This window comes from Orbicella faveolata, unplaced genomic scaffold (genome assembly GCF_042242905.1).
Source record: "Orbicella faveolata isolate gen_17 unplaced genomic scaffold, um_ofav_v1 contig_14, whole genome shotgun sequence".
Lineage (NCBI taxonomy): Eukaryota > Metazoa > Cnidaria > Anthozoa > Scleractinia > Merulinidae > Orbicella > Orbicella faveolata.
Window position 1 is genome coordinate 10,019,037 of NW_028301541.1, and position 25,589 is coordinate 10,044,625.

At 38.6% G+C, this 25,589-nt stretch overlaps 2 protein-coding genes across 3 annotated transcripts in view; one reads left to right on the forward strand and one right to left on the reverse strand.

The window, feature by feature from the left end:
- The window catches only part of LOC149113897 (uncharacterized), a 7,970-nt gene extending 3,629 nt beyond the window's left edge, over positions 1 to 4,341 (reverse strand). The window contains exons 1-4 of the mRNA XM_089286550.1: positions 3,771 to 4,341; positions 3,624 to 3,701; positions 2,623 to 2,694; positions 2,092 to 2,188 (exon numbers count right to left, since the gene is read on the reverse strand). Coding sequence (XP_089142676.1) covers positions 2,092 to 2,188; positions 2,623 to 2,694; positions 3,624 to 3,701; positions 3,771 to 3,800 — 277 coding nt within the window. The 5' untranslated portion in view covers positions 3,801 to 4,341. The remainder of the gene's footprint in view (positions 1 to 2,091; positions 2,189 to 2,622; positions 2,695 to 3,623; positions 3,702 to 3,770) is intronic.
- Positions 4,342 to 4,883: 542 nt separating this feature from the next.
- LOC110060230 (uncharacterized) lies at positions 4,884 to 25,589 on the forward strand. Of its 2 annotated transcripts, XM_089286547.1 has the most exons (7): positions 4,884 to 6,740; positions 11,110 to 11,202; positions 11,617 to 11,892; positions 18,064 to 18,135; positions 19,695 to 19,816; positions 21,451 to 21,543; positions 25,108 to 25,135. In XM_089286547.1, exons 1-6 carry the CDS (start codon positions 5,480 to 5,482, stop codon positions 21,523 to 21,525), a joined length of 1,899 nt encoding a protein of 632 aa, XP_089142673.1. In that variant the 5' UTR covers positions 4,884 to 5,479; the 3' UTR covers positions 21,526 to 21,543; positions 25,108 to 25,135. The 2 variants fall into 2 exon arrangements, with proteins under 2 accessions (XP_089142673.1, XP_089142672.1); XM_089286546.1 differs by lacking the exon at positions 19,695 to 19,816 and having other exon boundaries at positions 4,888 to 6,740; positions 25,108 to 25,589.

Sequence of the window (25,589 nt, forward strand, 5' to 3'; positions counted from 1 at the left end):
TATCAAACTATACCAAGAATTTTGAAATAAAATGAATTGTCGAATTTTTCACGACCACTAAATGCGAGCGCCTGAATCACCTTTCGCAAACTACAAGTCAAAGTGATTTTTGTTTTTCGCCAATTTCATTTTTTCCTCAGTTTCAGGACCCAAAGTGCTTAAAAAACGTGTCTGCGTTTTGCCATATTCAATTGCAGTAAAAAGTTACAGACCATTTTCGAAATAGGATTAAAAAAATGCAGAGTGTTCGTACAAAAAAACGCCCTTGAAGAAAAAATACTTTGAAATTAACAATTCGCAGACACGTTTTGGTAGTTTATATGTTAAACTAGCTACTGTCCAAATTTGAGGGAAATTGAACAAATTCCCTTGGAGTTGTAACTCTTTAAAGTGTCTGCTTCAAGCAAAAAAAACTATTCGAGAAAACAGCACTAAGAAAAATCTGCTTTGCAAACAAACTCCGCCCACAAATGCCTTCAACTGGGTTCTCAGAAAACTGAGCCAATCAGTGCAGGGAAAGTTTACTACCATTTACCTCCTGGTGAATAGAATCTCGAAAATACCCTTGTGTTTTGCAATGCGCTCAAGGCGCCAAAGGCGGAGAGATAATTTTTCTGTAGCTCGCTTTTTCTTGAAGCTTTTTACTCTGGCAAAATGGGGAAGACAACAAAGGATACAAATGCTAGAGTAGCTAGGCGAAGAAAACAGATAAAAGAAAGTGCGACAGAGCAAGTGTGCATGGTCAACTGTGCATGGATAATATTGCAATGCGTCTCAAAGAATACAACGATTTGTCGATATCGGATTCATCGGAGTCTCTGTCAACATCCCTGTTATTACTGTCAGGTTCCCAAATTTTTACTTAACCTTTCTTTTCTCTTATCTAGATTTTTTTTCCCACCTTATATGATAGCTATAGCTTCATCCGCGTGGTGAACATTCACTTCTTCACTCATTGTTCACTGTTTTCGATTTTTCGAACTGGTCCATGTTTTTAATGTGGTCTATCGTTACTTATAACTTAATAGAATTACACCTAATACCAAAAATGCTTGGTAGTCAGAACAACAAAGCTGATCAACTGAGTAGTCAATTTGTGACATCCATACAGGTAATTCCCACGAAAATCGTCTCGGTTGATTGCATACGCGCCATAGGGCTGTCAATCATGTAAACTTTTACTTCCGGCGAAAATGTAAAACTGCCATTTCTCCGCCAATATTTAGTCTTTTACAAAAAATTTTTTCAGGAATTAGAGATTATTCTCTGACCACTACTTTGACCCAAGAATCCAAATTTGAAGAAAATTGCAAACCTGAAGGTATACTGTAACCTTAAGAGGACAGACACATGAAAAACTGATGTCAATTTGTTTTTTTACGTGACAAATTGTCAAATTACTCTCGCTTGTTGACGCTTTGCATAAATTACAGTATAAATTCATGTGCCTGTCCCCTTATTGACAATGAAAATTAGCCAATGAGCGCACAAGAATTTCTGCAGTTATCGTAAAAAATGGTACTGCTAGCAGTGTAAATAAGTCTCACTGATGTTAAAGTGGACAGGAAAACTTGCACAAGTACAGTCCACATAAAAAAAATGTGCAGCTGTTCTCAGAGAGGTCTTAACATGAAAAAAGTTTTTTAAAATGGCTGCAACCCAGAAGCAAGAATACCTCTGGATGCACCCTTGACCGGAATAATTCTCCCATATGCCCAGCAAAGACTCTAAATGTTTTTGGATACCTGGAGTGCTTACCATTTGGCCAAAAAATACAGAAATTTTGGTTAAAAGTAAAAAAGAACAGCGCTATTTTCTGGGTAATCCAGTAGTCCTCGTTTTTCCATTCACAATAGCACGGCAGAAATTTTCTTTTCCATTTGATTCATTTTCCAGTTTCTGGTATCTCATAAGCAGAAAACAATCACAGGAAATTGTAAATGATAAGTGCCATCTTGCTTGACTGGTTTGCTGATTTTGGAAAAACCCTGACCATTATTCAACTGTCATCCTAACTGGTTTATTCCAACAAATGGTACTTAAGCACCCCTGGTAAATACTCTTGTTTTCAACTTTCCAATTAATATGTACCTGGGCTGTTGATGTACATATGAACAGGTGTTCTACCATTCTCTGACTGTAAGAACAGTAGCTGAGCCACAACAAGACTGGAAGTCTCATCTGTTATCTACAAAAATAGCACAGGAAACATTTGTTAGTTGCTGTATAACAGGAAATCCATAAATACATGTAACCTGCTTACATGGATATACATTTAGTGGCAGACTTGACCCCAGTCGTCTTCATACAACTTTATACAGCATGTAGCACAGAGCAAGGTGAAAGGGTAGGATGAGATGGGTAGGGAGAAAGAAAGAGAGGGAGGCAATGATTTTCCTCTTTCCCCTTCCCATCACCCCTTGCACCCCAACTTTGTGCCATGCCACGTGTCTCATGAAGATGAGTCTGCTTTATGACTAGTTTAGTGGAGTTTTAAATCATTTTATTTTTGGACAGAACTTTATATTTAAAATGTTTTGACTGGTTTGATTCATCTGTAAGGCCTCAGCTTTGGTGGTTCAATTCTCAAAATGGATGGATATCTTGTCATTAATAACTTACCGGACCCATAACACATACTATCCGCTCCTTCAAAAGACGAGAAAAAATGTCATATGCTCTTTCACCTCTACCCTGAAAAAATATATAGAAAGGTAAGTATATGAATGCATACATACATGCACACGTATATTTCAGTCTAACAAGTTGTTTGTTTAAGGTTCGCACTTGTCAGATAACACCTCTGTCAATTCCAAACCTGTCGTTTACCACCGGGCATTGGATGGGCATGTGACATTTGCTTTTCAAAGTAGTGACAAAGTCAGGAAAATGAGAAAACAAATTTGTCCAAGAATCCAGCATCGAGCACCAACAAAACTGTTAGCCAGGGCTGCCATTATGGGCTGTAACCAGTAAAACCTGTTACGACTGAGTATGCTTGATTTTTCCTTCTTCATGCTATGGGTGAAATTGCCTGTTACTGACAGAATTCACCCACAAAGTAACAAGTTTGCTACAGGTGTCGAGAACAAGGCTGCACAGGTGACTCAAAACTTGATGACAGCCCTGTTAGCTATGCAGGCTACAACAGCTCAAGTTTATCATCATTTACTGAATTGAGGCCATCTTTGTTTTAAGTCTATTCCCTCATATATGCACATAGCAAGCCTGACATGCATGCTGTCTGCTCAAGTGAAAATTGAAAGCATCCTCTATGAAAGATCGACGAAAATCGTTCTATCAAATGAATGAATGTGTATCGATTTTCATCGATTAACCAACGCAATCGATTAATTAAAATCGATAGTAAAGATTACATTGACTGCCTTGCAATGATCGATTTTTATCGATTGGGCAAGCCGGATTGAACGATGTGTTCAAAAGACCCACCGGCCGGAAACGATGAGGCAGAAATGGGACATGTATCTTTTCTACAGTCATGTCGCCTTAATTGTATTCCGCTTGTTACTTAACTGGACAAATGACAGAAAAACAAAAAGCTTTTTAAGGCTTAAGGCCTCTGCTTCGAGCCCGGCTTCGAGTCAAACATAGCTGAACCCTACCGTTTGTTCGATCACCATAGGAATCAGAAATTGCCTCCTGCATGATGTATGGATCCCTCTAGATAGCCTAGAAATGACCTATATAGAAAAAGAAGGATATAATGAAAAATTTCCCCAAAACATTTTGAAGGAAAATGCTCCTCTTACGCGAAGGCCTTGTCGAGCAGCCATTTTCATTCTGTGATTACGCCGCTGGTCAATGTCACTACTGACTCTCGAGGTCCAGTCTCCGCCTTTAACTTCCGGACACCGCTGTCACAGTGATATGTGTATCTCCGTGATATGTGTATCCCCGCACACATATCACTAGTGATATGTGTATCCCCCGTGGGGATACACAAAACACTGATACTCGCCTGGGCATTCAACGAACAAAATGGCGGCTCGCTGTAAAGAGTAGGAGAAACCAGAAATTAATTCGCGCCCAATGGAGCAGTTCCAACCGACTCGATTGTATATCTCACTAAAACTTCGAACAGCGGATAAACATATCACTAATTATTTCATGGCGCAGTGATCTGTGTATCCCCTAAACACAGCCGTTACATTGGCTTTCTACCTAATCGAAAAAAGGGCCAATTATTGCCGAAATGTGCTGGCGCAGTGATATGTGTATCCCCATAAACACAACTGTTATAATATAGCGCATCAACCTTGTCAAAACTGCTGGCAATATTAGCACCCGACATTTTTGCACGGCTTGGGTTTACTGGAGTTTGAAACTCGATTATTCCACTAAAAACGCGCGCACGCGTGCACGGGATAATAAGGGATACACATATCACTGATTATTTCATGAACTAGTGATATGTGTATCCCTGTGGACACAGCTGTTATATTGGCTTTCTACCCAAGAAGAAAAATGCCCATTACATTTGCATTGTCAAAACTGACTTGCTAGAAATATTCACACCCGGCATTTATTCATAGCTTGGGATTTCTGGAGTTTCACTGACCTCGGTTGTATAAGACTGCATACAGGGGATACACATATCACTAATTATTACATGGCGCAGTGATATGTGTATCCCCTGAAGACAGCCGTTATCTAGGCTATCTACCGAAGAATAAACGTCGATTAATATGAAACTTGCTAGCAAAATTGCTAGCAAAATTGCTAGCAATTCACCGCGCAATTAATATCGTCCTAGAAATCCCGTGCCGTGAAACTTAAATTGAAATATATCTAGATCCATTTGGTGTTCAACTTTAAATTCATTGTATCCTGCTAGCAGAAAACCAGTTAGGATAAGAACACAATTCCAGCAGCAGATACGTAAGCTTTTTCAACTACAAAAATTGAGATTTGCGTTTAAAGTCTGTTTGGGTTAGTCGTTCGTCCAGTAAGGGACCGGACGACGAGAGCGCTTTCAAGGAGGATATTGCTATTTAAAGTAGAGGGGAGGGGGGTGGAGGATACACATATCACTGGCCGCCATTTTGGAGGGGATACACATATCACTAGTGATATGTGTGCGGGGATACACATATCACGGGGATACACATATCATTGTCGGTGACGACAGCTACAATGTAGTTTCCAATCCAGTCTCTTTACTATCCATGGGAGCATGCATGAGAAGCCGACAAAAGTATGCATTAGATAACCCTGGGGATACGGCTGATGTCCACAATAGTTCTTTCATTCTTTAAATCCTTCACACACGAATGGCGGTCAGGAATTGAACGAGACAAACAAACTGGATGCATAATGCATAGATTAAGAGGAGGAAACAACTCCCACATCTCCGAATATCAGAGTTTGTTATCGCAGAACAAGTTTAGATTACTCTTACACAACCGCATTGTGCCTGTAGAAGCTCGCGTAGAAGCTGTGAAGAAGTGTATTAGCCCAGATGATGGATTGTGGGCAATCATCAAGGAATGCTTGCCCAAGTAGTTATTCGGAAGAACAGAAAGTTGACAAAATCTGCAACGTCATGTTTCTGTGCAACGAGTGGAAGTCGTCAAAAGGTGGTTTGTCCACCTTCAACAGAGAGTTTGCTGTCAATTTGGCGAAAACATCGAGTGATAGCATCAAGGTTCACTGTTACGTCTCGCAGAGCGATGAGTTGGATAGAGAAGACGCCAAACAACACGGAGTTAATTTGATCACGGCTCAGAGTGTTCCTGGATCTTCCGATCCGTTGGACTGGTTGAAAATTCCACCTCCGGAACTTCTATGTCCTGACATCGTGATAGGCCATGGAAGAAAGTTTGGAACCCCTGCGTTCTTCATCGTCCGAGCGACAAAGTGCAAATGGGTACATTTCGTCCACGTTTTTTGTGAAGACCTAGGAAAATTCAAACGAACGGAAAGCGATGCAGTAGATGCAATTGAAGAAAATGAGAAGAAACATAAAGATGAAATTGCTCTGTGCAAAGCAGCAGATGCAGTGGTCGCTGTGGGTTCACGACTACAACAGAAGTACGGCAGAAGTCTGCCAAATGTTAAAGTAGAGATGATTACCCCTGGGATTTTGGAAAAGTTCTGCAGTGAATCAACACCGCTGACTAAAGTGGTAAAGAAATTCAATGTTTTTATGTTTGGCCGAGCAAGCTTTGAGGATCTAACTCTCAAAGGTTATGACATTGTTGCAAATGCCATTGGCTCCCTTGGAAAGAAGTTTGAGCTGACATTTGTTGGCTCATCTACAGGTGAACACCGAAATTTAGAACAGTGGTTTCTTGGCAACTCATGTATAAGGCGCAACCAGTTAACAATCCGTAGTTATTGCAACGAGCAAGATGAGCTTAGAATGATGTTCCGTGAAGCAGACCTAGTAACATTACCATCTCGCACTGAGGGATTTGGATTGGTTGCCCTGGAAACCATTTCTGCTGCTGTTCCTGTTCTTGTGTCTGATGAGTCTGGAATAGCCATTGCTTTAGAGGAGGTAGAGGGTGGAAATTCTGTTATTGTTGAAACAGATAATGCGGAGGAATGGGCTCAAAGGATCAAACAGCTGTCCAGCCAAACACCTGAAGAGAGAGAGAACAATGCCAAGCTGCTCAGAGAGAACTACAGGAAGACTCACTGTTGGAGCACAGAATGCGAGAAGTTCAAAAGAGTGATTCATAATTTAGTGGAAGGGATACATGTTATTATTCCAGATGGTATGTATAATTTGCATTAAGATTTCCCTCCTTACACTGTCCTTACTAAATCTGTTTTGTCTGCTTATGCGCTGATCAGTTTGAAGCTTCAACATCCCCCCCACCCCCCCCCCCCCGCCCAATTTGAACCCCAATTTGAACCAGAAATGTCAAGTGTTTCCAGGGGAATACATATGGTTGTTCTAGGTATGGAGAAGTTTGAGGCAAAAGAAGTCGCTTTTGTTAGTGAAGGCTGATAAGCTGAGGGCAGCAAAAGCTTTACAGCATTTTAGAAGATTAATGTTTAAAAACTAGAGTGTATTTGAGTTGAAGCTTGAATAGTCAAGGCAATTGTTAGTCGATGTGCAGGGAATCACGGTCACTGATCTTGCCTTTTTCGTTAGTTGTTGTCCACAGAACATGAACTGCTATTGAATAGTGAATGAACAAACTCTGTAAAATGTACAAAAACCTCTCTCAAACAATATTCAATATAACTCATTCAAGGGTATTGCATTCAGTTGCTAAATGTGTCTAGTATCTTAAATTTTTTACACTGTGGTATGATGCTCTAGAGTGAAAAACGGTAACCCAACAGCAGCGCCAAAAACTAATACGTGACTTTGCGAAATTGGACACATTCATTGATCACACAAGGAATCCAGTTCAGTTAAAACTTGTTCAAAAGTAAATCTACAATCAAAATGGCGATTTTCTTTCCTGTGGTGTCCACAGGACTGGTTGAAATATCTTCCTAAGAGGCTTGCACTGCTGCACTGTCCAGTTGTGATTCTTTGAGGAAAAACTACAATCCCTGTTTTCATTTATGATCTTCAATTTACACTTTAATGTACCATCAAATCCAGCACTTAGGTAGGGCATTTGAACGCCATTTTGGCCCATGAGGACAGAATTTGAATGAGCCAATCTTCAAAAGTTCATATGCCCAGGGGTTGCCGGGGGGGGGGGGGGGGGGGGATGTTGAAGCTTCAAAGTGATCCATGCATTATATATTTGAGATTAAGTTCTCCACTTGCCCATATTTTACACACCTATAATAGGGGTTCTGTTACCATTTTACAAAATAAGGCCTCCCAGGGTTGATTCATTTTTGTGCATAACTGTGACCTTGATGGTAACGCCATATTTTTTAGGAAATAAGGCTCTCAAGAGTCATTAGTGCACGGAAGAGCAGCGTAAGAACATATGATCAAGGGAGTGTGTATCAGCTAAGCATTGAGGACATACATTGAGGAAATTTTGGCTATAAAAAGAGACATTTTAGTGGCGAGAATGTTGTGTATAATCTTATATTGAAACATTGTTATGTGAATGTCTTGATCTGGAAAGGTAGTTCGTACACTTTTTGGTTTTAAGATTTTAGTTTCAGCGGTAGGTGGTATGAAGAATTTCTTCACCAACAAGATGTACATATATTTGGTGGAAATGATTTCTTCTTTTTCCTCACTTTGTGGGCATTGCAAAGGAGGATTTTCAGATACTAAATTCCAAGAAGTTGATATAGAATTAAGAAGACCGAAGTAGAGGGTGAAGGGTGTTTGAGCTTAAACTTATAACAAAAGTTTGTAAAGGACAGAAATTTACCGTTCTCTTAAAGGAGATCTTCGATTCGTATCATATTTTGGTCAAACCAACTTTTGCTACCATCAAATGTTAACCAGATAAACATTTATTCTTACTATTAAACACAATTCAATTGCACAAACTAAACTTTAAAACAATGCCTCGACAATGAATCTACAACAGTCCAAATGTCCATGCCTTGACTATGGATCTACAGTAGTCCAAGTAGTGGTGTCCTTGATATTCAAAAATGTCCAAAAGAGAAAAAAATGATCTCTACCGTACAAGCGGAGGATTAAAATTCAACTTTTTTGAGCAAGCAAAAAAGTGCTAAGTTCTGATTTAATATTAGCGAAACACGTACGATAACAAATCTGACACAAATGAATTACGTAACACAGAAAAAGTCTATTCAAACACACTAATGAACTCAATTAATTTGCTGCCACACTTCTCATTTCTCTTCCCTCCCTTTCCAAATCCTTTTACGCTTCCAACTCACTCAAGGAAGGTTGCATTACTCCCTGTCTTATTAAGTGAGTGTGAAAGGGACAGTCCCTTTAAAAATAAGGACTGGGATTTTGGCGGAATCCAGCCGCAATCTTGGCGGGAATCCCACCAATATCCTGGTGAGATTTTGGCCGCCGGGATTTTGATTCCCGCCGGGATCCTGGCAAGATTCTCTCTGGGAAGTGAAATTCCTGGTGGCTAAAATCTCGCCGGCTGCCGCAAATCTCACCAAGATTCTCGCGGGGAAGCCAAAATCCCGGTGGCCAAAATCTCGCCAGAATCCTACTGCGAATCTTGCCAAGACTCTCGCTGAGAAGAAAATTCACGGCAGCCAAAATCTTGGCGCGATCTTGCTGGGAATCTCGCCAAGATTTGCGGTGGGAAGTGAAATTCTTGGCGAGATTCACTGTGGGAATCTCAGCAAAATTTTGGACATGCTGCCACAAATTTCTTTTGGAGCCATTGTGTTTCATATAAAGGTTAAAACTTCCCAGTGTTTGTGTGCTTGATAGTAGTTAAAATACAGACAAAACTAACTTAATTAATTAAAAATGTAAGTAAGTAACAACTTAAGTATACATATAGTCATATGGCAGTTAGAATTAATACCACTTGAATACGTTTTTAAAATGTCAATGACAGAAAAACGGTGGCAATGATTTAAGAACTAGAAATTCTGGCAAAATTCATGGTGCAAAGTTTGAAGTTTACAAACAGCTGGATAGCGAGGAAAACAGACTGATAAATGACTCTACTCAAGACAACATGATTTAATTAATTAACTAACAGAAAATTTAGTCACAGTTGTTTAAAACACCCTAGCTCGTGTACAAAAATTGGTATGAGACACTTTACGCCAAAAAGAGATATACATACACAGTTCCATTGAGGCTAGCTTGAAGAAGTCTTCGTGAAATTTCTCGCACAAGCAATCACGTAATTTATAACAACTTCAACAAAACAGCTTTTCCCTGCAGAAAGGTCGTTGCTGAAGCCTTGAAGTAAACAAACCAGGCAAACAAACAATTTTCAGCTCTTCTGATGTGGATTTTTTAAGAGCACTCGAAGAAGCCCTCAAACTTTCTCAAAGCCTTTCCCTCCTACTCGCGGGATGGCGTGTGCTATGTCACACATGATTTTAGTCAGCCAGTTGTATTGCTGGGTTAACGACCTTGGTGGGAAGATTCCCCTGGCAAGTTTACAAGAAGATCTCCACTAAAGAGATTTGCCAAATGCTGTCACAAAGAAAATTTTCAACGCCAAATGAGTGTTTATATTACAGGCAATTTTCAGAGTTTGCCATCGGAAGATCATCACTGAGTGATGGTCACTGGAATGCTGAGAGCAGAGAGGTAATCCTATCTATGGACTTCTAAAATTAAAATCATGCAGAAATTTCAAAACAAAGAAGCTACCCACACAAAAGTTAACAAAGATCTTTTTAGAGCAGTCGGCTAGTCGTCGCCATTAAAAGCTCCAGTTTGTCTAGACGTGACTGGCATGTTTATAGATAAAACACGTGTGGGATTTCGTCTTCATGGCTTGCTTTCGACATGCTGAACTGTAAGATTGAGTCGTAGTAAGTATTAAAACTTTATCTAGATATGGCTCACGATTGTTTTAGAGCAGCACTTGCTTCCAGAGTCAAAATCTCAAGATCAGGCTTAACGCACCCTCGCTGGGATTTACATTTTGGCCACGAGAATGTGCCACTTCTCAGCAGGAATTTCTTTGCAAGATTTTTTTCTCGGCAAGAATTTAGTTGTCGCCGGGAATACCACCAAGATTTTGCTTCCTGGCAGGATTCTTGCCTGCATCCCCGGGGGGGATTTTTTCTTGGCGGGATCCTGTCAGTACAGATTTCTCTGTGGGATTCTTCCTGAGATACACTGCGGGAATTTTTTTTCCCCAGCAGGGATCCTGCCGGGAAAACGGGCCAGCTCGGTGGGATCCCGGGACCTATTTTACAAGGGCAGTGTCACGAATAGTATGCTTTTCAAACTAATTTAGTTCATAATCCTCTTCATTTTATGCCATTTCTTTGTTCCCACTTATGTAATTGATCATATTGCATCTAGATTTTTTTTTTATACCTTTCATATTACGCCTTTTTTATAATTTATAAATTCAAATGGATGTTTTGAATTCTATTTTTAATAATGACCATTATTTAATATAGACCATTAATAGTTTTCTGCCCAAATGTCATACCCCATGTCATACATAAATCTCTGTTTTAAGTCTTCTTTCATGCCAATTCATGCAGCCATGTAATGAAGTGTCTCCTTCTCATCAGATGCAAATGGAGATACAGCTTCACCGTCTTCCTCAGATTACAAAGAAGCAGACAGTGACAGAAAAGGAGATTTAGCAACAGCTGGACCAAGAGGTTTGTGTTTCTCCATGTACAGTATTGCTGACTTCGTAACTGACATTTGTACTGATGATGGATTATACCTAACCTAGGTTAAAACAAATTAACCTAAGTTGAAATCATTCTGTGCTAAAATTCATTTTGGTAACTATGAGATATAAATAAATACCATTTTTTTTACCAGTTTGTCAAAGTGGTAAGCCGTTTGCACAGTGTTGTCATGGCCACTAATATTTTGACATCACAAAGATATTTGTACTTGTCTTTGGTAAAATCCATGTATCAACAGGTTTTACTGAAAGTTATCTCCAAACATTACTGGGGTGTCTGTGATACAATATTTAAGAAAAGAGGCCCTCATTCTAAAGCATTTTGAGTGACAACAACAACAACAACAATTTATTTGTACTGAATTGTTTCTTTTTGTAGTAAAACATGGCACACCCACATTAGATGAATTAGAAGAATTGGGTGTGGAAATTGCAGAAAAGTGGATAAAGCTTGGGCGTCGCTTAGATGTCAGTGATGCAGAACTTCAAGAGATAAAGCAAGGTCATGACCAACTGTCTGAAAAGGGATACCACATGTTAAAGCACTGGAGACAAAAGAAAGGTCCTGCTGCAACCTACCAGGCTTTGTGTGATGGGTTAAAACATAAACTAGTTCGGCGCCAAGACTTGGCAGAGAAGTTCTGTTACACCAATGGTAATTATAGTCTACAATATTTAGCATGGGTGTACTGGTCTAATGGTTTTGAGTGTGCTAGAGTTTGGATCAAACAGACATTTATGCCCTGGTGTGGTCATTGTTTTATGTTTTTAGGCAATGCAGTTTACCCCAGTACCTCTCTTAATCCATGCAGATGTTACTATCAAACTTATAAAACCGTGAACACCAAAAATATGTCTGGGATGTTTATTGTGTTATAACCAATCACAAGCAAGATCTTCAGAGTACAGAAATCACAGAAAGCGGATGGATTCATGATCCATCTGTCATGGAACTATTAATTTAGTTTTTGGTTTTCACTAATTGTCCCAAGAGACACCCTCAGCCTTCATACATGTATATTATGGAAGTTCTAAATAATCGCTATTCTTTGGTATCAAGTGCCACATATAGTACTTAGCTTGAGCAAATTTTAAAAAAGAATTGACAAGCCAAAGCGTACAGTTACTCAAGCGAAGTGACAGTTGCTTTGAAACAGCTATAAGATAGGGATGGTTAAAAATTTAAAGTTTTGCTCTTTTTGGTAACCTTGCTATCATCTTTGGCAACTTGATCTTTATACAATCACAATCCATAAGGTCAATGGATCCAGTGATTTGTTGATCTAAAGACTCTGGAAAGATTAATGATGATAAAATGCAATTGTTTCCTAATTTTGGAATAAGTTATGTCTAACAGTAAACACCTTCATTGTTTACTGTTCCTTCCCAAATAAATTTGCATTAGATGTATACATATTACAAAAATTTAAGACTTCCATTTTCACGAATATTCCTCATGACTTTTTGTTGTTGTTAAAATAACAACCATAATTTGAATAACTGATTTGGATCATTTTGCTTGAGTGATTCAACTGCTGACCCTGCTGGTCATACAGTCACATCTGCCCAGCACAATGCATAATGGTTTGTGAAAATAGTTTTTCACTTTAAAAATATCCTAAACCCTTGTTGCAAGTGTTTAAATATGTTGTAACAGCAATTATTTAAATTCTTGATATCAAAAACAGAAAATTTTGAGACAAAACAAATTTGTTCCATGACTGACAGAAACTCACCTGTTTTATGTGGTTGAATGGAGGGTGTCTCTTGGGACAAAGTGAAAACCAAAAACTAAATTTATAGTTCCATGACAGATGGAATGCATCTGTTTTCTGTTGTTTCTGTGGTTTAAGATCTTGCTTGTGATTGGTTGTAACACAATAAACATTCCAGACATATTTTAGGTGTTGATGGTTTTGCAAGCTTGACTGTAACTTAAGAGCTTCTGCCTGAGAGACCGGGGCAGACTTGGAAATGAAGATCGGCCAATTTCGCTTAAAATTTGTACACAAAGTCGTTATGTGGACTTATCTAATATGCCAAAGTTTCAGGTTCAACGACCCTTTTTTTAGCCGAGATCTGGATATCAGCCCCTCAGGGGTCCCCAGAGGCTGATTTCAGTATAATTTTGGCCAGTTTTCAATCTCTCTTTTAGCAACATGCAACTGATTTCAGACAAAACCAAAACCATATTTGTAATGCACTATTCTTAGGCATTTATGGGTGAAAACATTAGCTTACGGGAATTTTTCGTTAGACCATGACTGTTATCACAACTTGGTCCTATTTGAAGCATATGGGAAGCAATCGGAAATGGCCTGTTTTTCAGACCACATATTTTCCATGCCCATGTTTTATATCGTGAAGTCTTAGTATCCCTGCAAAGTTCAGCCCTTAGTTTAGTAATATCAAGAAAAAAATACTAAGGTTGAGGCTTTTTTACCAAGAAAAAACTTACAAGAAAATAACTAACCAGGCCACTTTTGGTTACAGTTTCAACAAAGCATGTCTGTAAAAATCAGCCATTTAATTGCGATTAATACCTTTTTTTCTTCGAAGTCATGAATTAGAGACTCTGAAGTTAATTGTAACCGAAAAGACTTACCGTTAATCAAAAATTTTTATGTGATTTTTTAGGACCGATCAGATTTTGGTCCGGCAACGGTTATAAATTTTGTGGAAGAAGTCTTGAAAATTACAGATAATGGAGTCACTGTGAAAAAAACATATATATACCTAACAATCCATCTCTTGCCGGTTAATCACAATGCACCATTGCATCTTTTTTGGTCCAAACTGCAATATTAAGTTTATTCAACCCGTTTAACGAAACAAGTCTGTGGCTCCGAGTAATGAAGCGCTAATGAAATCAGGAAATAAGCCGCCAAGCTTTGTGATCCCATTTCGTATCATAACCCACTTGTCAGGGAGTTCTTTTCTGAAGAAAACAACTTATCAATCACTAAATGCAATTACAACGTCTCTCATGACACTACTTTAAAATCGCTTTGAACCTTAAGGAAAGTTCGAATATAATTATAGCTAATTGTCTAATACAAAATGCAGTCTTGCTCTTCGAGTCTATATGCAAAGTGTCTGGATAAATTCACTTACTATAAATGCTTACCTGGCTTCAGGTTTAGAGGCATGTCCCTTTCTTATAATCGCTTAAAAGTGAAGCAACGTTAAAAACCTTAGCCTCAGTGATAAATTGGATGTGAGTGCATTGTTGCGAGTAATGAAAATTCAGGTTGATTCATACCGTGCATGGCCTGCGGCCTCGGGCAGCATTTTCAAGACCTTGGTCACAGTTTTTCACCATACGGACCTCCCAGCCGGCAAATAACATATATATCCCCAGGATGACCAGTATGCTTGCTGAGGTGGTAAGGTAAGTCGACACAAGGCCCAGTGCCTCATACCTACCGGAGCTTAAATTGGTTATTGCTCTTCTTCCCTGAACAGGATGATAATCACTGGCTCCCATTTATACATCTGGACGGAGAGAGGCATTGTGAACGAAAATTGCCTTTCCCAAGACGATATGGCAGCACCCTAGTAACCAGGAGCGCTCGATCCGGAGTTCAGCCCGCTAACCATTAGGTCGTGACCGTGCTATGCACTAGGCAGTTGCCAGTTTTGTATAGAATCCGACTGTGTTACTACGTTACAGGTTTACTTCAGTCTGTCGTAAATTGATGAAATGCAACTGCGAAATGAATATATGGCCAGCACGTGGACATCTTGCCAGCTGGATTGTTTATTTACAAGAAAAAAAACTATCTGCGATCAGATAATTAAACTTATTAAATCTATTCAGTCTGTAAGTGAATTTGTTTCATTTGAGTGTGCTTCAAAGGCAGAGGAGCGAAAGTCTGGCTATTGCAATTTAGTCTCCTGGAAAACTACATGTAGAAACATGAGTATACGGTGTCCCTTTTTGAAAGAAGATGACATAATTATGTGGGGCATGAGATAACAAGCCATCAGAGCCTGCTGTGACTCTCCCAGTAGCGACATTTGATCGAGATGTTACCCACCTGATGGTCAAATTAAAGTGGGCACTGGTGGTAATAAACTGGCCGCGTCTCACAGAGTTGACAATTTCTCTGAATGGAAGTTAAAGTATGAATTAAAGGAGATTGTGATTTGCCCACGTCACCGCTGAAAATTCACCTGTTTGCGTGACCAAAGTGGGGCATGTCAACACCCTTTCAATCAAGGAGAAAAAAGAAATTGAAGAAACCGAAGAATAGATTACCGCTGACGTTTCAGATAGAATATTTAAGGAGTTCAGCATTGTGATAACTACAGCATCCCTTAAGTATCCTAGGGTAGAGTGACTGCATGCATGTTCATCAGACATAAATTCATTTTTAACAGAGAAACAACAACAACATGATATTAAGAGTAGATTCTGGATCATGGGTTCAAATCCCATCTGGGACTCGGATTTTTTCCGAGTATACGTTTCTCCCAGAATTTACACTTAAAGATTTTTTTACATGCTTTAATGTCTTAAATTCGTTCCACTTGTTCAAGGATCGTTCTTCCATCATCATCTGCATACATATTTGAACAACATATCTCTAACTTAAACTGTCTACCCACCCACAATTCAATTGTCAACATTTTTGATGCCATATTAGATGTTGTTTCACTTGAAAAGTCGAAAGGGCTTGGAGATGAATTAAGTAGTTTCACATGCCCCCTATTGTATCACAAGGCTTACTTACAATCTCTATCATAATAATGGTATTCGTATTTAGAATCGATACCAAAGAGAAGCAAAGACCGAAGCTTCAAGGAAAGCACCTCTGGGTGTGTCGTAGTTAAGTTGAAAATTTCAGTACCACTAGTCACACAAGGTATTTGTCATCTTCTGGCAGGGAGAAGGAGAAAAAAACTCAAGGCTTAAAATTCTAATAATGGTGAATAGTAAGCTATGAAGGCACTTGACGTTAGAATGTCATAAATTCCAAGACATCCATCATTTTGAATCTACCAGTCTGGATTTCATGACTATTCCATGAAGTCAAAATATCGTTTTTGCCAATTATAGCAAAATTAAATGAAAAGAGAAAGGGTACTAAAGGAATGAAAAAGTTGCAAAAAACTATGTTTGTCCCAAGAAACATCAATAAAAACAGAGAATGAGATGAGAAAACTTAAACTTAGGGTAATTATGCCTGACAAAACAAGGTTGCCATGGAAACAAGGCAGAGTCCCATAAATAAGGCTTTTTTGGGCTCAGCTTTTCCCACCTAACTTATATACTCAGTAAACAACTTGTTTCATTGTATTTTGAGTACTTTCCTCATTATCAACGTTTAAAGTTTCCCCCTCATCACCTTCCAGTCCCCAGGGTACAGGGTACAAATGCTGCATAAAATTTAGATTCAAATCTGTTAGTAGGAAAATTAATTTCTAGTCTTTGGTTTGTAAATATATTTTTTCTTTTAATAATTCACTTCGAGATCATTAATGGTATGCTAATTTTGTGGCTAATGTCAAAAAATCTCTCCTAATAAGGAATTAAGACTCTGGCAGGAAGTGCGTAGTAGGTAATTTCTCATGAAGTGTTTCGTAGTAAAAAAGCCTCAACCTTAGTACTTTTTTCTTGATATTACTAAACTAAGGGCTGAACTTTGCAGGGATACTTAGACTTCATGATATAAAACATGGGCATGGAAAATATGTGGTCTGAAACACAGGCCATTTCCGGTTGCTTCCCATATGCCTCAAATAGGACCAAGTTGTGATAACAGCCACAAGCTAATGAAAAATTCCCATAAGCTAATATTTCTACCCATAGAAGCCTAAGAATAGGGCATTACAAATATGGTTTTGTTTTTGTACGTTGTTAAAAGAGAGATTGAAAACTGGCCAAAATTGCACTGAAAATCAGCCTCTGGGGACCCCTGAGGGGCTGATATCCAGAACTCGGCTAAAGGAAGGTTGTTGAACCGGAAACTTTGGCATATTACATAAGTCCACATAACAACTATGTGTACCAATTTTAAGCGAAATCAGCCGACCTTCATTTCCAAGTCTGCCCCAGTCTCTCAGGCAGAAGCTCTTAAGATCGCAGTTGCTAATAAAAACCGAATATATTAGGAAATTAGTTCTTATCCAATAGAGGCAAGGCTCTATACCCTTGGGACAGGTACATGCTGTCATTGCAGTTGAGTGGAGTTTTGCACATGTTAATTTCCCAAGCCTCTAAGAGGCATCAGTTCCACCAACTTGTGCTGGTAGGTAATATTGTAGACGATTCCCACGAGATAGTGTGACCAGGTTGTAAAAGAAGTTAAATGCAATTTAACAGAGTTAACAAAGAGCACCTCTGTTCCTGTGGTAGACAGCGGTGTTTCTCCTATATGTGCATACACCAGGACTCTTGCACTTAGATGTGTTGGAAGCCTTCACAGCAATAGCGTTAACAGTAAAAGTTGTTTTGCATGGGAGCACATCTTCAAGCATTCCCCCTCCCTTCCCTCAATCCCTCTTTCTACTGTTAATTCAGTTTGTCAGGTGCCTGTCTCCCCTCCCACGTGGGGTGTCATGGCTCAGTTTCCAGGATTTGCCAGCTATGGGAGCAGTCTCCATCTAGGAGCTGGCTGCCAATAGTGGAAGCCCCTGGATGTCTCGGGCACCCAATCTCCACTTAGCAATGCAGTTGTTAATGAATAAATCGGTGGTCATTTAGCTTGTTTAATGGAATGTTATTAACATTAAAAAAGTTGGTATACATTGCTCATGACATGAAGAATGACAGTCACACTATCTTAACTTTATATCCTCAACGATTCTTGTACAAATGGAGCTGTACTGGCAGAAAGACATGTGACCCACTTTGCTGACAAAAAGGACGAGAGTGGCAGTGATGAAGCAACAGGTAATTTGTGCTATTTCTGTAACCGTGTGGAACCCCGCTTTATCCATGCTTTATCCATGCTTTATCTATGCTTTATCCACGCTTTATCCACGCTTTATCCATGCTTTATCCATGCTTTATCCATGCTTTATCCACGCTTTATCTATGCTTTATCCACGCTTTATCCATGCTTTATCCATGCTTTATCCATGGTTTATCCATGCTTTATCCATACTTTATCCATGCTTTATCCATGCTTTATCCACGCTTTATCTATGCTTGATCCACGCTTTATCCATGCTTTATCCACGCTTTATCCATGCTTTATCCATGCTTTATCCATGCTTTATCCACGCTTTATCCATGCTTTATCCATGCTTTATCCATCCTTGATCCATGCTTGATCCATGCTTGATCCATGCTTTATGTGTGCTTTTTTCATGTTCATCAATGCTTTATCCATATTGCTTTCTCCATGCTTTAACCATGCTTTAACCATGCTTTATCCATGCTTTATTCATGCTTTATCTATGCTTTATCCATCCTTTATCCACACTTTATCTATGCTTGATCCACGCTTTATCCATGCTTTATCCACGCTTTATCTATGCTTTATCCATGCTTTATCCACGCTTTATCCAAGCTTTATCCACGCTTTATCCATGCCATTTTATCCATGCTTTATCCATGCTTTATTCATGCTTTATCCACACTTTATCCATGCTTTATCCATGCTTTATCCATGCTTGATCCATGCTTGATCCGTGCTTTATCCATGTTCATCCATGCTTTATCTATATTGCTTTCTCCAAGCTTTCTCCATGCTTTCTCCATGCTTTATTCATGCTTGATCCACGCTTTATCCATGCTTTATCCACGCTTTATCTATGCTTTATCCACGCTTTATCCATGCGTTATCCATGCTTTATCCATGCTTTTTCCATGCTTTATCCATGCTTTATCCATGCTTTAGTCATGCCTTATCCATGCTTTATCCATGCTTTCTCCATGCTTTCTCCATGCTTTCTCCATGCTTTCTCCATGCGTTATTCATGCTTGATCCATGCTTTATCCATGCTTTATCCATGCTCTATCCATGCTTTATCCACGCTTTATTCATGCTTTATCCATGCTTTATCCATGCCTTATTCATTCTTTATCCATGCTTTATCCATGCTTCATTCATGCTTTATCCATGCTTGCTTTATTCATTGTCTTATAATTTACAGGGTTGAGGTGGGGAGAAGAGGAAAGTTTTTACAAGAAGCAAAATGACCCATTTTCAAAAAGGCTACTTCATGTTGAGAACAGCGGATAATGAAATCAGTATCAGTAAACATATAAAAACAAACCTGAGATAGAGGCAATGAACTTGCTTATAGACAAGAGAGCATATCTATCTTTGAAAAGCATGCATGGGTCCTCAAGGAAGAGTATAATACTCACATGCAGTAAAATTGTTAGAGCTCTAGGTCATGTTGTTGTTCTACTGCATGTTAGGGACCAGCCAAATTTACGGGCTGTGAGGATGATTTTGCCCACCTGGTTTGACTATTAAGAGTAATGTTTTTCTTATAAAGATGTTCAGTTGAAAAATATTTGGCTGCCTGTGAAAACCAGTTACCCTCCTGCTGAAACTGTTAATGAAACCCCTGCAGAGCAGAGAGGGGTGGGTCATCAGTTTGTTAGCCCTTGGAAAGGGGTAGGTCATTCAGTTTTTTTTCTTTTATAACCTTTATGAACTATACTTTACTCAGTTACATCAATAAATGTGTTATTATCTGTGCGTGGGTGTGTGCATGCATGCTTGTAGGGTCATTCAGTTTTTGGCTACCCATGGGGTGGGTCATCTTATTTTATAACACAAATTAGGACACATTTATACTTTTTTTACAATCAAAGTCTTGATGCTAATGGAACAGTTGGCCACACATAAATTTTGTACGCATCAAGCCGATATTAATATCAAATGATATTAAACCAAAACATCTTCATTCCTTCTTTGTATTATGTAACTTACAAGATGTGAATCTGTACGAAAAGTAAGAAGTCTAACAGAATGAGCAAGCAGGAGTCCCTGTGCAGAAATTTTCCAACTGACTATGCTCCTTCGCCATGTTAGTCTCCCGGGACTCCAAGCGGCCAACTTGTGTCTACATGCTATTTATCCACAAGGGTACAGGACTTATGTTCATGGATCTGAGACTCACACTCAAAGTTTGCTGGCAACCTCGTTCCCAGGGTCTTTGATCTTCCCAGCCCCTGGAGTGAGATGAGAGACCCTGAGTACGAGGTTGGTTTGTTGGTTGTGTGAGTCCCAGGACTCACTACAACCTTCTCTAGATGGATCACTATTCCACATGAAGCGAGACCAGAGGCAGAGAATGCAAGGGGTTGTTGTCAAGTTTTTTTTGTACAGTTTACAGACATGACTTGAAAGTTGCAAGAGTAAAGGAAAACCATATTATTTTTAGATCCTTTAGTATTATTGTAAAGAAATATATCTAAAATCTAAAATTTCACCAAAAGTTAGCACACAAACATTTATGTGACTTTGTTGGATTATGCAACCAAAAATATCGTGTTTTATAGGGGGTGGGTCATGTAATTTTTCACCTTCATTGAGGGGTGGGTCACTCTGTTTTGTGCCAAATGGTAGGGGTGGGTCAAGTGTGTTCTATTCAGCACATTTTCAAATGCTCTAGCCCACCTTAGATTTTATTTAATAATCCTCTTCATTTTGTTTTATTTTCCTCTTCATTTTCATGTTTTGTATTCACATGTAACTTAAACTATTTTAGACTTCCTTCATAGCATAGAAATAGCGTTTTTCCTCTTCTTTTTTCTTCTTCTTGTGTGTGCATTTGTGCTCAAGTTTTCTTGCTGACCTGTATTTTATTTCTATTTAATACTGATGTTAACTGGCTGCCTGGCTCCGCTAGCCCCTATGGTTATTCCAGGCAACTAGTACTCTAATTTTTACTTTTAATATTTTCATTGAAATTGTAATTTTTTCTTTAGCAAGAGTGAGTACAAATACAGATTGATTATTATTATTATTATTTAAACCATTTCTTTGTTCCTACGTAGGTTGTATTTATACCCCATTTTTATTTACATCTTTTTATTGTTAATTGTAATGGATGTTTTGAATTCTATTTTTAATAAAGACCATAATTGAATAAAGACCATGTTAAGTAATTTTCTGCTCAAATGTCATACCCTGATGCCCTTCTGATAAAAAACCTCACTGAAACCCCTGCTTTAAGTCATGTCGATTCCTATCCATTTTAATGAAACATGCAGCCATGTAATAAGATCTCTCCTTCTCATCAGATGCAAATGGAGATACAGCTTCACCATCCTCTTCAGATTACACAGAAACAGACAGTGACAGGAAAGGAGATTTAACAACAGCTGGACCAAGAGGTTTGTGTTTCTTCATGTTCAATACATGCTGACTTTGTAATGATGTGTGCACTGATCATGGTGCAGAAGAGCAACAAAGCTGTTTAGGGGAGTGTTTGATTGACCTTGTTCTGGAATAAGAGTATATTCTGGATTATTCCAGAGTAGCCATTCTGACGTTAAATACCTCAATAAAACCCCTTAAACAATAATTCAATTTCTGGAATAATTTAATCCTTGGATGGATTCTCCTTCAGTGATGCACTGAGCTGTTTTCTTCTGTATAAAGGTTAGCAAAGGCGCAAACCTAGACCATTTGTGAGTACATGTATCAAACTCTATCAGTGGATCACAAAGCAAAATCAATAATTTATATTAATGTAGGTTTAATTGGTCTGCATCTGATTTGCTTGAGGGCTTTCTGATATAAATTTCTTTTGATTGTCTGTACTGGGGTAACAACATGTTTAGAGCTCAGGCACCTAGCTACCTCTTTTTCTACTGCACCTGTGTATATTTTTCTAGTATGACAAAGAAATCGTATAAATATTGATTTTTTGATGTGACTAAAAAATACTACTTCCAGTGTTGCAATCACAGATAGAGATTCTCTAAGATTTTTTTGCCTACTTACTGTTGATTTAGAAAATCAATAACATGACAGCAAGTGGGGTTGTAGCGCGAGCAGTAATGAACTTTAACATTGCAACTCTGATGAAGGTGGACAGAAGCCATTGAAAATTTAGAACTGAAAAGAAAATTAACAGATCGCAAAAAAAAATTCTTAGAGATTGAATTTTTGAATGACTGATTTCTTCTTTTGTATTTCCTTTCATCAATAAGTTCGTTTACATCATCTCGTTATGCCCATTGTTACATATGGTGCTGTAATAATAGCAAATACAGTATTTGAATTCTCCTCAATTCTCCAGTGCGTTTCCTGTCTTAAAAATTTCATTATCACCTTCGGGAAATGCTTTGTTAGCTTCTATTGTTCATATTTAAGACTTTTTGGAGACTTTCATGTGACAATCTTCTCAATGTAAATTATTTCTGCCGTCAGACATGCTTACATTACCAGCTTCGAGATAATACAGCATTCCCTGTTGCATTCTTACTCTGGGTGACATTTTAAAAGATGTTAAAAGATTTGTCCAGGATCGATTAACATTTTGGCTTTTAAGCATCATATTAGCTTAAAAGATTTTGATTTGAGCATCGTTGCTTTTAAGATTTCGATGTCAATATTTCCCAGGTTAAAACCTTTCCATTTTTTGACTCCACAAAGATATCCACAAAGGTATCTTGGTGTAAATCTTGAATGAAAATCATTATCATGCTGTGTTACTCTATGAAAACCTGCCAAATGTGTCCTTAAGAGTAGACTCTGAGAGAAAAACAATACTTGGTCCTTGAAAAGGGAGCAATTTTCTGAGTGAACCCTGTGTTGGATCATTCATCCTGATCTGGATCATTCTAAAAGAATATTGCGTTCCTTTTATCAAATGAAGCAGCCACCATTTTTATTTGTTGTTTTACAAAAGGCTGCAATTTGAAGAGGCAGTTTCATGATTATTCCGGATTGTTTCAATATTCAGCTCTCCTGTAAGATTCTTCCGAAAATTAGAAGTAGATTGAGAAAACTTCCAAGTAGCTGGTGAAGCTGAGTGGACGTCATATCCAGTGCACTTATGTCCAGGATTGAGCGCAAGTATTGTTTCATTAGTACTTCATATTTGGCAGGGTTGTTTGACATTTTCATATTACTTCATATTTTACAGAATTGTGTGTGTTTTTGAAAAAAGCCCTCAACCCCCCCCCCCCCCGCCTCCCTTGCTCAAGGTCTGGATCCGCCACTGATATGTGCAAAGCGTCTTTATACCCTTCATTTATACAATGCTAATCTTAAATTTAGAAAAGGTCAGCGCTGGTGTAATAAAATGTGAAATGACCACAAAGAAAAGAGTTAAAAAACCAGCAAGAAATTAACCACAAATCTTATACAGAACACAAATGAAAAACCACTTCTGTCCCGATAAATCAACAGAGGAAAGAAATTTCTGAACACCGGATAACGATTACAGATGTCATGCACCATATGGGGCACCCGCTGTATACCCGGATGTTTGGAATACATTCCGTTTATACCAGAATTGGATGATACATGTAGTAGCTGAATCAAACAGACAAACAGACACGGCGTAATTCCTACACTTTTATTCCAGAATGAGGTCAATCAAAAATGAAATGCACACTAAGTACGGTTGTTAGGAATAAGCGGAAAATTGTCCTGGCGATCGTTTCCTTTACATAGGCTGTAGACAGCAGCAGTCTACATGAATGGCAAACTACAGAAATGTTGTCCTTAAATTTGAACTTAACTTGCTCTTAGGAACAATATGCTAAATAAATCATTACAGTACAGTGTAATGCTACTTAATACAGTTACATACTTAAGACATTTTCTAATTTTATTTTTCCCTTAACTGTTAAATTTCTTGCATGATCATTGGCTGATTTCTATTGTCAATTTACAATATATTCATGCTTTCGCTAGTCTAGTCCCTGAACTCTCTTTTAATTTCTACTCTCTACTGAACCCTGGTGCAAGAGGAGAGATTCAATGATACCTTGCATGCATATGTTCAGAATGCCACCATTTACGCCACTGAAAAATAGAAATTAATATATAAGCGTGGAGCTAGGAAGATTTGTTGACACAATGGTGGGTCAGCAATAGTGAACCATATTTTAGCTGAGTCATCATGTCACATTACACCTAGTCTCGATTTCCGCCGTTCTCTCGGGTCTGGTCCTCGAGTGTCCTCCCCAAGGGGAAAGAGCCCGGACTCCTCTCCCAAACAGCAACTGGTAATCGAGGCTACACATCAGGAGGAGCCGAGAAGCCTTTTCGGGTACTGAACAAATCCTCATGCAAAAGTGGTGGACTTGTTTATTGAAAATTTTAAACGTGCATATATCACATAATCATACCTTGATTTAGGCTTGGCATGGTTTTTACACGCGTTTTCATTCTTGCACGCATAGCAACTATTTTTTGGCATGCCATCTCTCGAAAATTTAAGCACAACTGATTTCTCTACGGTCGAATTCAAATTTAGTCATGAAACATCAAACTAAAGTTGAGATTATCAAGTCATGCCGTGAGAATTAAAGCGACTGTTTTGAATGCGGACCAATTCAACCTGAAGTCAGACTATTGAGAGCTGATTGACTGCACTCAAGTCGTTTGAATTATATATCCCGTAAATTGGGAAACGTGCAATGTCCCCAGGAAAAATAGCTTATTTCACAGTTTGACTGAGGTTTCAGCCGTTTAAATAGCATCTATTTTCCGCAATACACGTAACATGAATACGGGTGTAATCAGTAAAAATTTAGTTGTAAACATTTTGTAATGAATATCAACGCTAGGAAAAGTGATCTTGACATTATTATCAAGTAAGAAATAAAAAAAATAATGCCGAGGTTCGTTTTTTTATATAAATTATGTACAAGTGAGGTATAAATTTTAAACAGAGTTATATTTGTGACATTATTTGATATTTTGTAATAACCACCTAGATCCGTCTTTGAAAGGCAAGTATCAAAATGAAGAGACCGTACTACACTCTGCTTCAAAGGGTGGTAATGTGGCCATCATCGAGACAATGCTGTCACGTGGTTTTGATATCAATTCAAAAGATAGTGATGGTGACACTCCCTTGATGATCGCGGCTGTGTCTGGCAAGATGGAGACCGTAAACTATCTTTTAGACAAGGGAGCAGATGCGTCTTTGAAAGGCCAGTATGGATGGAACTTACTGCACATGGCCTCCAATGGTGGTAATGTGGCCATCATCGAAACAATGCTGTCACGTGGTTTTGATATCAATTCAAAAGATCGTGATGGTGACACTCCCTTGATGATGGCGGCTGTGTCTGGCTAGATGGAGGCCGTAAACTATCTTTTAGACAAGGGAGCAGATGCGTCTTTGAAAGGCCAGTATGGATGGAACTTACTGCACATGGCCTCCAATGGTGGTAATGTGGCCATCATCGAAACA